Here is a 14,694-nt window from a genome sequence, read left to right on the forward strand (position 1 = left end):
ACGTTCAAAAAATGGTGTCTTTTCATAAAGTTCACTTAGGAAAATAACTGCCTTGTAAAAGTTACTTTTTCTGGTTTTCTATCCCTTAACAATGTTTTGAGTAGTCAGAAACGTGTAATAACCTGGTGTTTAAGGCTTAGCTACATTTTTACTTCAAATTAAGCAGCTGACAATTCTGTAGTCAGAAATGGAACTTGTTCCCTTTCCTCTACTGAACTTTTTCTTGAATCTTTCTTTTGCTAAGTGTATTTAGGTAAATGTAGCCGGCTACAAGTTTGAACTGCTTTCATTTCTTCATTTAGATCAACAAGGATGTTCCTAGCACTCATCCTAATACAGCACCCAGCAGATACTGGGGGCTGCAGACCAGGCTTTACCCCTCTCAACAGCACCTACTTGTGCAAACCTCAGTTATATGGAAAATTTTAAGTACCTTATCCATATTTCTACACAACTCTTGGTATCTCTTAAGACCAGGGCTCACAACATCTTCATTCAGTTTTCTGAACATCTCCATTCCCTGCAGTTATCTGGCAATTTGATTTTAATATTCATTCTATAAAGCAGTGACACTAATTCTCTCATTAATCTTCTCTTTTCAGCAGCCAAGATCTAGGAAAGTCACTTTCCATTGATCAGAAGCTTTTAATATAAAAATACAGGTTAGACTGTACAGATGTCACACCATAGGCATAAGTGTTAATTGCATTTTAAGATGATGATCTTTCTTGGCAAATTGGATCAGTGATGTGCCAGCAAGGACCTGAGCAATCACCCTCAGAAGAATACAGATCCAAACCCTAATGCATTTCATAATATATTATGTAGCAAATATAAAGTCTGTTAAAACACGTTATTAAAGTCACTGAGGCTTCTAATTTCAGGGCACTTAAATGCAGTCACAGCAGCAGGAATGGCAGCACATAAAACCTGATGGCATCTTCCAATCAAGGGCTTAAAGAAAGCCCAGCCTTAAAAGGGAGAAATAAGTTATTGCAGAGATTTCTTATCCTCCAAATTAAAAAGGCAGGAGCAAATGAGTGTTGTGGAAATGCAGGCCATCACTTACCATGTCATGGTCTGAAACGGGCCCAAAACTGGTGACGAAGATGTCAGTCTTCACTTCAGTTACACGCTCTGATGAAGCAGGAAATTAGGACAGTGAGTGTCTATAAACAGCCTTCATTAGATCTAACCACTACCAATTTTCACAATAAACAGAGAAATGATTGGCTTTGATTAGCCATTCTGAAATTGGTCTGCAATACAACCCTGAGAATTTACCATAGAAGGAATTTCACAGTCAATATTGTCAGCAATGGGGTTTTTTTACAGTTTTTCCACAGAACTTTTGAGGTGCAGAAGCAGCAGTGGAAGCAGTTCCACTGCTGTGGAAATCTTTAAATAAAGATTTAAGATTTAAAGATTTAAATAAACCTTCTTGTCTGACACTGTAACCAGTGCTGAATACTGTACACAGTACTCTAATAGCTCATTGGGTTTCTGGGCAAGCTAAAATAAGGTCTCCAATAATTAACCCTGGGTTTGTGAGTGATGTGTTTTGTATGGAGACCAAGAGCATGGAAGAAAGAGAGAGAATACATTATGGTGTATATAAACATGAATATACTTTATTGCTACAAGTTAAAAATGGCTGTACTACCCCTCACTTCAAGAAACAAAAAGGAGTTGAACTCTTCCAAATAAACATTAGCTAAGCTTCCCTTCTGGAATCATCTGTGTAAATGTTTTCAGAAAGAGAGCTCTTCAGTCCTATAGGCCCTAAATCATAGATTAGCACAAATAATACTTCAGAAATCCGTAGCATGCACGTAACACAGATTATATGCATATGCTGCATCATCAAGCTGGAGCCCTCCATGGTTTCCAGGATATCCGTTCTCCCCATGGCACAGTGACATTGGATATTGCAGAAGAAACCAGTGATTTCAGTGGTCACAAGTGCTGGGATGCCTTAACTGGGGGTGATCAAAGAGAGAGGTCAAACATCTGGCTTCTCCAGATGGACTGGCAAAAGACCTTGTGAGAAACACCCAGGCTTTACTCTCCCCCTTCCTCTCCTCTCCCTCCAGACACACACAGGATCAGTCTCTTCTGAGCATGCTGGTATTTTCTAGGGCACACAGAGCAAATATTCCCAGGATGCCAAATATCACAATAACCCTGCTGAATTAAATATAGCTGCAGGAGTAACACCACCTGGAGGCAGGAATCCAGGCAGTGCTGAGTGCAGCTAACCCCATCAGCTTCCCAAAATTAAGGTGATTTAATCTGAATACTTTCACTATTGTGCTCCACAAGCCAGCAGAGGGGTTTTGGTAGAAGTTTCAAACATGGAGCAAGTGATAACATTTCTGAAATAACTTTCAAAACTAAATAAATTGAGCAACCTGGAATATTAAAAGTAATCCTAAAGAAAGCACTATAGTAAATGTATAGCAGGCAGACAGCAGCAGATGACATTTCTCCTAAGACAAAGAAATATATATGTGTAGCTACTTGTGTAATTTTATTTAAATAGTGCAAAATAATTAATGAAATTGTTGCAAAATAATTAATGAATTTAATTAAAAATTTAACACAACCATCTGATTGTGTCCAAAAGACTTTGGACTGTTTATTTACAATTTGTTCCATCTGACAAGAAAATTCAGACTGAAGGGAAGAAAAAAAGAACTCAGGATTAAGAACCCAGTTAGAATAAACATTTCTGTCTCTGTGCAAAAGGTCTAATGAGAATCAGTGTTCCACTATGCTCTTTCAGATTTTTCACTTTTATTCAAAAACTGTGCAACTTCTAATGATATGAAAATGGAAACAGTTTCCTATAAATATCTAGTATAGATACAATAAAATATGTCATTTGTGAGACAGCAAAAACCAAAAAAGTAATATTAGATTTGATTCTACTGTTGGTCTAGGAATGCAGCTGATGAACCATTTTCTGTTAATAAATTAATGCAAAAATTAAGTGCTATCAAAAGTAATCTTCAGGGCTCTTTAAAATGATGATATTTCCAATGTATTAGTCAAAATCAAGGAAAGTAAAATACTGTGATGTGGCTGAACTGCTTTATATTATTTTTATTCTTTATATCTGTCACTGAGAGGTGTACAAAATACAGCAACTATTGAGAAAAGCACTGGATAGGGTGACATTTCCTCCTTAGGTGCCCAGTTGAATTAATATGTGACCTCACAGTTTTTACAAACTTCAACTGACTTCAAGAAATTTCAGTATTTTCTTGACATCTAATTGTCTCTGGACTTGAAGAAGCTCATGGTGAGAATTTGACTTTCTGGAGCTGAAAGAGGCATATGGCTGTTCAGATCTTACTTGGCTTGGGAGGAAAGGATTCTGTCCTTCAGCCCATCACTGTCACCAAGGTCAGGAGGCTGTGGTCATGTGGGAAACAGGGCAGAAAAGGACAGGGACAGGGTTCACTAAAACACTGCTGAAGGGACTCCAGCTACCCAGTCACCTTTCCTTAGGACTGAGAAACTGCAACCATCCTGAAATCTACCAGCCTTTCACTTACTGAAAAGTGAATCTCAAATAGCTTCTAAAGACCTTGGTCCTCACTCCTCTTGTCCTCTTTCCTCTGAGGCACTTTGGGAGAGAGAAGATTCTGGAAGCTCTTCAAACACAAAAGGATGGTGAGTCCCTCAAGGGTCCCAGCTCTGAGCAAGGTTCTATTTAACATAATTCAGCTGGACTGCCTGCACAAACACAGAATATGCTCCTTGAATCAGCAGCATATCATGTGTGCTATCCTCAGTTCTGGCTTTGGGAGACTTGGAGTCATGGAACAGAGGCTGAGGCTTAAGGAAACCACTTGTGGACACAAAATGGAATCTTAAGACTTTAGCACTAAGAAGGAAGATTGCCAAGGGAGTGAAAAAATAAGTGATGCTTTTTATTTCTGTATAATGTTGAAAATAATTTAAGCAGCACGTAAATCACATGAAAATTAGAAAATTCAGATTGTGCACTCGGAAGATATTATGTTATCTTTGAGGGGATGAGGTGCCCTTTTGCAGTGCACCTCATCCCCTCACATGCAGATAAACCAATGTACAGACCACCAATTATTTCTCCTTTGGTGTGTGCCTCTCTTTCAAGAGCAATGAAGAATGTATCAAAGCACAGAAACAGATCACTCACTCCAGAGCCATATGGAAGTTTGGAAATTTTTGTTTAATGTTTCACTAATTAGATGATTCAGCTGTGCTTAGTTAAGTGCTTCAGAAGTTCTGAGTCACTCCTGCACAGGACATGTGTTTACTGATACAGTCGAGCTATGTCTATTTAGAATCAAGGTTACCCATGTTCAGTTTGCATCTTCATTGCCATGGGAAGGCTCCAATTGTGCTTCAAATGCTCAGAATGCTTTTTTCAGCAACCACAAATCCTGAGCTGTGTTCAAAACCTTCACAGTATCCCTGAGAACTGGAGAAAAGTCTTAGTCATTGAGCAAACCAGGCTTGCTGAAGTGAAATCCAGCAGCTCTCAAGATGCATAACTGTGTCTGTTGACATCTGTCTCATGAACAGGAGTGACTAATGCAGGGGTATCTGTGGAACAGGTAACAATTTCAGTAAAAAGCCCTAGGGAAATTAATAATGGCTTACTGGAATGGCTATAAGGCAACCACAGGTCGAAGCAGCTACTGAGCAGCAAAAAAGCAGCTGAGCACCACACCCAGCCCCTGGGGAACACAGCTGTGGGCAACTGACCCAGGTACAGCTGGGAAAGCACCAGTCACCCTCAACTGCTGTGATTTTACTGTTTACAAACAATGTGTGTTGCTAATGATGCTAGACAAGCGTAAACTCAAAATTAGTAACAATAAATATTTTGATTTAAACTCCCAGGGATCTCATTATTGCTAGAATTGCGACTGGATTATAAATTGAGAACAAAATAAGAAATACAGATTTATTTTAACAGCAGGAAATAAGCCTATTTATCAGGAGAGACCATACATGAAATATTTCCCTTTATGATCTGCCAGTATTTGAATATTTAAACCACCAAAATTGCACATTTTGGTGGTTTAAGTTAATTCTATTTTTTGGTAATGCACTTGTTCCTGTATGTCTCATGTCTGTCTGTGCTATAATTATTTATATGGAGGAGACATTTCCTCTGGCTTTGAGTGAAAGGAATTGTGATACCTGTACAGTGCACACTTAGATTAATCAGCCCAGCTGTGTCCTGTGAGGTATTTTGTGAAGAACCCCAACAAATGCACCAGTAGGAATTTTGTGCTGCTGCATTAGGAAGAGCAGAGAGCAAAAGGGAGAAGAGAGAGCTGTCCTGTGATCAGCACTGCAGTCTGGGCTGAGGTTACTGGGACCTGCACATGCCAATTAACAGCTCAAAGCTGCTCACATCCTACCTACCTCCCCACTCCTGTATTAAATCTGTTTTCCTAGGATTTTCTAAGGCTTTTTACAATTGGCCTTACATTAATCTGGTACCTACAGAGTGGGGAAAAAAGACCAAAATCAGCCCCTTCAATTTTAACTGTAGCATCTGGTCCTTCTTTACTCACAGAATAATGTGTAGGGGTGAGGTCTTTTCATTTAGAGTAGAATCATTTAATTTTATCTTCTTATTATGCATACAAACAAAACCCTTATTTTCCCTAAATTTTACATTAGCTCAGATATGTTAAAATCCAAACATTTCCATTGGGACCTCAATAACCCAGAGGAAATTTATATGTTTAATGTTCTCATACAACTGAAACTTGAAATCTAATTCACATAATATTGTGAGGTTCATTTCCCCAACCCTCCCACTCCGTGGAAGTAATGAATTGCCTGAGACTGACTGACATTCCACTTAAGGAGAGCCCCACTCAATCCTGATGAACATCACACAGCAGACATCAACAAATATCTTTTACTGGCAGCATAAAACAAGTATAATTTTGTTCAATACTCAAGTTGATAATCTACTTGGGGTGATCTACTGGGCATTCAACCCAACAGTAAAACCAAATTTAATTCAGGAAGATTCTGGTCTGTCCAATCAAAGTCACTGCTGTTTGTTCTGTATTAACCTTTCTACTACAAAATCCCTTTCAAAGGGATAAGCCACATTTAACTTTATTCTGATTTAAAAGGTCCTAGAGCGTGTGGTGTCCTTTAGTTTTAGGGAGATGAAATGAAAATGGTGAAAGTCTTAGAAAATCTGTAGCTGCCCCTGATTTCATGTTAATGAATCTCATCACCAAATACAACCTGCCCTAAGCAAGTCTTCCCTGTCTCCACTGTGGCACTTCAAACCTGCTGTGGGATCATGTCTATGCCCCACATGAGGACAGCCCTGAACAAAAGGGAATGGCATTCCATTCCTCCATGTACCTGAGGAACTTATTTTCCCACCCTTTTTCATTGTTCTTCAATATTTTAACTCCCCCTCTAGACACAATGCACTGCTAGGAGAGATCACTACACACTGCAGTGAATCTTGCTTCTTATTTCTGTTTGATCCTTTGGTTTTTTCAGGACTGTGTATTTGAATAGAAATCAACATCTTTACTATTTAGGCCATTTTTGATCACCTCTAGTTCTACAGTCCAGGCAGCTTCCACAGAAAATTGTGCCATTACCTCAGGGATTCCCTTGGGTTTTTCTCCCAAATGTCTGACACCATTTCCTCTTTCCAGCTTCAATGTGTTACTCTCTGCAAATCCTCCTCCTTGCTTTTTGTAAATGATTATCCTCTCATAGAGTCAATAGGTGTCCTCTAGTGTCATTCACAACGTTTTTACATCCATTTTGGAAGTTCTGTTTTCCATGTATAAATAACTAAATGTAACTATTTGTTCATGTTTATGGTTGGGTACAACAGATGCTATTTCCTAGCAGAGTCTGCCTAAGTGACTAAGCCCACATATGATGGAGGCAAAATAAGTCAATAACATAATTTATATCGATAATTATTGATAAGAAGTGCAAATGTGCTAATGCCTAACATGGTGTTGCGTGCTCTTTTAAAAAAGAATCAGATTAATTTTATCAATTATGCAATTTTTTGAATAACAAGCATATTCAATCACTATAATTGTTCCCTGTGGGTCACCAGCTGCACTGTATAAAATTCTGGTTAATGAAAAATAATTCTTTCTTTCTCTCTTTCCCCCTTGTTTAATGGCAAACTGCTCAGAGGTTCTCATTTATCTTCACATATGGCCTTCTTGGGTTATCTGATGATAATTTCCATTCCCATACTCTTTATGGAGAATATTTGACTTTTAGGTTCCCTTTTGAAGTAAAACCTCACGAGAAGATGCAAAAAAAGGCAGGGCAGAGTTAATTGTAATCTAGTACTTAATTCTGTGCATGCTCAAAGAGTGACTCAAAACTCAGCACCTCTAAATCTTTCATTATCTTAATGCTCCACCTTTCACCCTGGCTTTCCCATGAACACATGGAATAGCTGCTACAGTCAATCTTTGCAATTGGATTTTTCCAGAAGGTTGTTCTTGGCTTCATGGTGTCTCACTGGCTGCACCAGAACACTTCTACCAAACAGTCAAACTTCTCACCACACTAACAGGATGTTTGCAAACCTGGGATTAAGAAATATCATTGTGTTTGTTTCAAAAAGGATTCATTTACTCCTCTGAATAAGTAGAACCAAGATCAAGATCAAATCCCTTTCACTATTCATTACAATTTTTTAGTAATTAAAAGTAGCTTTTCATCACTGAATTCTTCATACATCCACATAATGGCAAGGAAGGAAAAACAAATAACCTTACTGAAGGAACTATCATATCATCTACCTTTTATTCCAAAGGTGAGAAGGAGAGAAATAGGTTTATTTTCTGTTTCTGTGGGTGTACAGATTTGAAACCCTGCAGTACAGGAGGAGAGGTACTGGGATAAGCAGAGTTTTCTGCAATGTGCCCTTTCCTGTAAGACAGAGTAACTGCACCAGGCATTGTTCTACCTCAGCTGCTGCTTCTCAGAAGGCACAGAAAGAATAGAATTGAAAGTTTTGGATGATGGGAAGAGTGCTATAGTGCACTCAGTGATACACAGGTGTAACTGTGCCTAACAGCATGAAATTTATCAACAGAACATATAAGGAGGGTCTCTGGCCTCTTAAATTTTCTGATGGCTACATCACAGCTAAAATGGAAGGAATGAGTTTTGGAGCTAATTCTATATATCTAAAAATATTGTTACATTGGGTAGATTTCTTAACTTTTGTCTCAGAGTGGATAAAAATTGTGTTCTGATCAAAATGTTTAACAAGGAGCCATCACTGATGGTGGGAAGAAAAATGAAACCACTGCTTTTCCATGCAGTTTAAAATTTCCAGTATCAAATCATGCTATGATGGAAGGCTACTGAACTTCCAACTCCAAAACCCATGCTGTATTTTATATATTGATTTAGATTTGTCACTGAATATTTTTATGCATGGAACATTTCAGAATACATTTCCCCATTATACTGAGAATCCAACTTAGCTGTCAAAATTGAGTCATCCTGAGGTTCTTCACTCAGATTTAGATACCTTAGAAAGAAGATTTTGAAGATGTGAATTTCCAAATTCCTATGCACACCCTTTATTATAAGTTGCTACCAGGACTGAAAACATCAGCCTAGGTATTTGTCCCTAGTTTTTAAAATCTATAATTTATATCTTTTCATTAATGCCTTATTCAATACTCAGAAGTTTATCTGCTTCTTACTGTACTTGATTTCAAACATTAATTTACTGCTCACAATTTAATCAGATGTGGGATTTTTTTTTTTAAAGCCTTGGTACTCTTATTTCTAGTGTTCAAAGCTGACAAACATAGGAGAGAAATTTGCTGAACTGACACCATGAAAATAGAGTACGTTGTGCAGAAGAAAAATTGTTAATTTAAGGTTCTTGGTTACAGGTAGGAAGAGGCAACACAATTCAAAAAAAATGAAGGATGCACAGAATATTTAAATTTCTCTAACCCTTAGTTAGAGAACCTACTCCAATCCTTCCTTCCCTCCATCCCATATTTCCCATCATTCATTGTTGCTTTCAAAAGCCATACATATTGCCATTTAACTTGGTGAGATTAATTTCCTTCCTGTCAGGAGTAAGTTTTAACTGCACCAGATGATTCTTTCTTGAGTACACCTTTGAAGTCTGCATTCAGAAACATATACATGAAACAGACATAGGAGCTGATACTGCTGTGCTTAGTTCTCTAAATTGCAATCCAGAGAGTGAGAGAAAATCCTGCCCCTGCACCTCCCTTTGTCTTCCCTTCTAGTATCTGTTAAAAACATCATATTAGCTACAAAACTCATATAAGAAATCATCATATGCTCAGATTTTTCTTGTAGACACGTACCAGACTAAGTTTACAGTCTCATTTATTTATTGCCTTCTGTACTTTATTTACTGTGACAGAGTAGCTGACTGAACTCCACAGTTCCATTAACCAAAGAATAAAGGAACATTTATCTACCCCAGGTCAAGGGTTCACAAGAAAGCAGGCAATAATACCAGCAGATAAAAGTAAAAAATGACTCTTATTTTGTCGTCTGTTACCTGAAATTGCACACAAAGATTTATACACCAGTACATTTTTAAATGTGACAATTAATAGTTTTTAATCAGATTTTTATCTTTAGCCATTTCTCAAAATCAGTGAAGCCAATTTATTGAAGAGCCTGGCTCACAATTCAAGAAGAGCTGCAGGATGGGAGCCTCCAACCACACCATAACCTTACTCCTAATTACCTTCCATTTCACCCACAGGAGATGATGGAAGAATTCTTAATGTAATTCCCCCTTATATTGCAGTTCCTCTGAGAGTGAGGAAAACACTCTGAACTGTATTTTGTAGGGTGGGTTGCTCTAATTTATTTTATCTGAAGAGTCCAAAACAAACCAGAAAAAGGATGTCTGAAAGAAGTAAAGCCAACCTTTCCATGCACTGGAAAAAACAGATTTGTGCTTGTCCCTTTAGAATTTCCATGTTTGTGAACAGAAAGCTTTTAAGACCCAATTTTGGGACCATGTCACAGTAGAACAACTCAAAGAATGAACACAGAGATGTTGATGAAGACCAGGTTTTGTAACAATGCTTTTATAAAAGACATAATTGCTGTGTGGTTTTAAGCCTTTCTCTGGATTCAGCACCAAGAGAAGAAAGACATTTTTATCAAACTGTGAAGAAAAAATGTTACAGAAACAAATCCTTACATATCTAAGTAGCAAAAACAATTTTAAAAATTTCTCTGAGATAGTCTACTAGGATAGATTGATACTTTCACTTTTAAAAAACAAATCCTCATGAAAATAGAGATAGATATATGAGGCCTATTTAGGCCTCATTCATCAACTTATCATTTGTCAGGTCACAGGTTGTATTTTTTATCTTCTATTCTTTACACATTCAAAGTTTTATTACCCATTCAGAGGTCTTCTTGAATTGTGAACCATTTCTTCTTTTGGGTATGTGTGTGAGAAAACCAAGTATGCAAAAGACAGGGAAGGCATGGGGGAAAAAACCTATATATCAGCATAACTTTATGTGAATATATATAGAGAATTAAAACAAGTATATTATGGAAAAAATGATAATGTTTTAACTGACTTTTCCTCTAGCATGTAACATTAAAAATCATAATGCAACACACCTCCCAGTCCTGGTCTCTATGGAAAAAATGATAATGTTTTAACTGACTTTTCCTCTAGCATGTAACATTAAAAATCATAATGCAACACACCTCCCAGTCCTGGTCTCAGGCGGTTGTCGTAGCCATCCAGAAGTCGATCCAATATTCTGGTGAACACTGTGGTGTTGTCTTTAAGTTCATCTTGGGATGAGGTTTGTCCATAGCTGAAATGCACAACAGTTAACACTGAAAAATAGTAATCCACCAATAACCTTAGAAAAGAGTCATTCCAAAATCCATTGAATCTCACTCATACAGGTTTATGGTCACATAACCTCCTCTGTATAACAAGATTGTAGTGCTTTGTAGGGTTCTTGCATGTTTATATTTTCTTCTTCAATTGTAAGATTTTAAAATCATAAAAAATCAGTGCCCTTCCATAAATGGAGAACAAACAGATTGCCAGTTCCTTAATGTTTCTCTCATTACTCCTTAATGTTTATAATGTGCTAATATGTGTTTTCCTCAGGAAAACGCTCATTTGTCAGCAAAGAGTAATGTGTTTAATTCATAATAGCTCCAAATGGTTTGCATACAAAGAAAGATACAGTAATTTAGAACACTGACAAGCACTGACAAAAACAGAGATATCTTCTTTTTAAATACAGAAGTAGATTGAGTGAGTGAACGTTTTCATAGATCGAGTCGTAATTTTGCTTTTATTTCTCATTTTCCTGCAGCAGTTAGATTTGGAGGAGTATCTCCATCTTTGCCTTTCAAATACGTAACAAAACCATCTGTTGATATGAAAATCTCTTGTGTTTAAAAAGCTTCCCTTATAGATCCCTAGGCATATCTCTAACTCAGTCAGAGGTCCTGAAATTTTACTTGAAGAAGGATAAAAGTAAAGCTCTTTGAACTCAGCTACCAAAATCTTACTTCCATCAATAGAAATCAGAAGGAAATCCTTAGGCTTAATGGTTTCTGTCTGCTGTAGATGACACTAGAATCAACCTTTTTCTTAAATCTGAGACCTTTACCTAATACCCTGTCACAGATGATTCCCTTAATCGTAGATTACACTTGTCTTAAATCCTAACCCAGCAGAGGTTTTTCATTCACTGCTGGGAACACTTCCATTACAAACACGTAGAGTCATCAGGGATAAAAGCAAAAGTGCTACATTTCAAAACATCATTTTATTGCACACATTACTGCTGAACTGGAGAAACAGTGAGGCACCAAACCCTTTCCTTAGGATCAGGTCCAGTGACAGAAGTGACTCTTCCACTGGCCAGCCTGTTTCTGTTTGGGCCATGTGATTCTTGGTGCCCTGCCAGCCCTTCCTGCTCCAACCACCAAAGACCTCTCAGGAGGAATATGATACACAAAGGGATCAGGTTCTTTTAAATTACCTATGAGATGTTTTTTCTGGGAGCTGCATCAGTCAGACATCCCTTGTGTACCCCACACTTGGGTTCCACTTGGATCAAAACAGAGGGAAGGAGGAAGGATACCCTGTACATAGGTGCCCTGGAAATGCTTCCAAGTTTATTTTGCAGAACAGGTTTGAGTATTCAATACAACAAATTTAGATCAGTTTCAGGACTGACATCCACAGAAGTCTTAATAATTTTTGGTTTATTTCCATAGGGTGGGATGTTTTAGTGCATATTAAATCATTATTTCTAATGAAAAGGAAAAATACCTAACAGTTCTTTAAAACAAGTATTAATTTCTTCTAATAATATCATACAACTTCATTTATTAAAAAAATGGGTTGATTTATATTTATTGCTCATGCCTACAATTGAATTTTAAGTCATAGACAGTATATTTTATGCTTCCTCTATGTTTCCAAATAGCAAGTTCTCCTGCTGTCTCTAGCAAGGATTTTATCTTTTAAAGGATCTTTCCTCATACACCTTCCCCAGAATTTCAACACATGACCTTTATTGAATGAAATTTTATATTAGCACTCATTGTAAGGAAAAAAGCTGCTCTTCATACACATCTCAAGGATAGGAGAAGGTCATCAGTATCGAGGTGGAAAAAGGATACAAAACAACTTCAGAAATGTTAATGGTAAATAAAAGAGGATGTTTGTGAGGAGGCAGCAGGAAGATGGGCTGCAGGCAGTGCAGGTGTGCCCCACAACCACGTGGAAGTCCCATTTCTCAGTGCCCTCACCTGCTCTTCCCACCATCTCAGCCCAGGTAAAAAGCACCGTGAGGTTTCACTGACACGGACACAGCAGGAAGATTCTGAGCATTTGTGCATGGATGGAGCAGGCTGTAACTCCAGAGGGAGTGTGGTTTCTCATTCAAAACACACACATTAAAACAGTCTTATTGCTCGGCTTTTATATGATAACAAGAGTGACATGGGAAGACTTTCTGTAAAAAAGACACCTTATCTAATTTATCAGTAGTTTTTTATCATAAAGCACTAACAGCACTCCAGAGGGAAAGCAAGGCAACTGACAATGACAAAATGGCTTTAAACCCAGATCCACTTGGTGTAAGGTGTGTACATTTTGAAGCAAAAATTACTGCATGCAATTGTGTTTTCACATTAAAGCCCAGTCTCATAAAAAACTGTGCACGGACTCCATCTACAGGTCATTATATTCCTGACACACCACTGGATTTTTAAACTCTGGTCCAATGTGTTTTAATTCTCACATTAATAATGCACATGCACCCATTACAGCTACAACAAATATATGTTCACAGATATATTTGGAAATATCTGTAGAATAAATGTGTTTTCACAAAATTCTCTAGCTAGGTCAGATGAAACACTTCAGGCATAATTCAAATCTTAATATACTATAAAACTAAAGGTTTTGTTCCTAAAAGATTATTTGATACAGCAGCTGTTATATAAATATCCACACTTATTTTTTTTTTTTTTTTTTAGGAAATGCTTGTGCAGATGAACCTTTGTCCATTACCACTCCACACAAATTTAAAATCTTCAATGCAGTTAGAAAATAAGTTCCTCCAGAACTGTGAATGCATAAGAAGACACAGTGGAGATCAAGGCACAAATAGATCTTTTAGAGATCACTATTGACAATAGAAATATTCTACTGCTTCCTGGTCATTAGGTAACATCATTGACAAGCACATTAATGTTTTTTATAATACAAAAATACATCTGAGAGTCTTCTTAAATGTCTTCACTGAGTTTTGAATTGCAGGTAGCACTTCAAGCATATTCCAAACTGCTTTATAGTCTCTGCTAATAGTTGTTTGAGGAGATGTTGTATGGTTACAGATTTTTCTTAATACTAACATTATTTTTAGATTATGATTGTACCAAATATTCCACAAATACTCAGTGCAGAATGGTCTTTCAAAGATAACTGTCATGGGCTTTGAGCTTACAAATTCTTCTTCATGCAAGCAGTCTCCCCTCAGCGGAAGGTCTACTTCAGATTTTCAATACAACTGCTAAGTGAGCACACAGTCCTGACTGACAAAGTTAAATTATGCCTCTGCTTGCAGGCACAATAAAGTTACTGAAAGCACTTAAATGAGATTAAAAATAACCCTTTATTATACTTTTTCCCCCCCTCTGAAGAAACTTGTATTTCTGAGTAGTCATTATGTAAGAACAGAAAAAAACTGCACAGGTGTTTAAGGGGTAGATTAGTTTCAATTTGTTTTCAGAAAGCTCTTGCTTATTCTCTTCACCATATTGAACAAAAAAGTTTCATGCAAACAAACTGTAGTTTTCTTTTGAACTTCACTTAGATTAGTCCCACTTATGTGGGACTTGAACAGGGATTACCTCCCCCAATACACTCAGGGGTAGTGAAGCCCATGCAGTATTTGTCTTACTCTGCTACTCTAAATTAAAGGCTCCTAAACTATGTTGGTGCACATAAAATATATCTCCCCACCTTCTTTCAGTCAGTGCATTCAGGAGGAGGCTCCAGGCCCAGAGGCAGTCACAAAGCACCAGGAATCTCTTCATGGTGGACTCTGGAACTAGAAGGAAAATAACCATTAACATCCCCCATATTAA

At 37.4% G+C, this 14,694-nt stretch overlaps 1 protein-coding gene across 1 annotated transcript in view; it reads right to left on the minus strand.

Moving 5' to 3' along the window:
* Nucleotides 1-14,657, minus strand: part of GABRA1 (gamma-aminobutyric acid type A receptor subunit alpha1) — a 33,761-nt gene extending 19,104 nt beyond the window's left edge. The window contains exons 1-3 of the mRNA XM_009091345.4: nt 14,570-14,657; nt 10,771-10,883; nt 1,070-1,137 (exon numbers count right to left, since the gene is read on the minus strand). Coding sequence (XP_009089593.2) covers nt 1,070-1,137; nt 10,771-10,883; nt 14,570-14,643 — 255 coding nt within the window. The 5' untranslated portion in view covers nt 14,644-14,657. The remainder of the gene's footprint in view (nt 1-1,069; nt 1,138-10,770; nt 10,884-14,569) is intronic.
* Nucleotides 14,658-14,694: the final 37 nt, after the last annotated feature.

Source organism: Serinus canaria, chromosome 13 (assembly GCF_022539315.1).
Source record: "Serinus canaria isolate serCan28SL12 chromosome 13, serCan2020, whole genome shotgun sequence".
NCBI lineage: Eukaryota > Metazoa > Chordata > Aves > Passeriformes > Fringillidae > Serinus > Serinus canaria.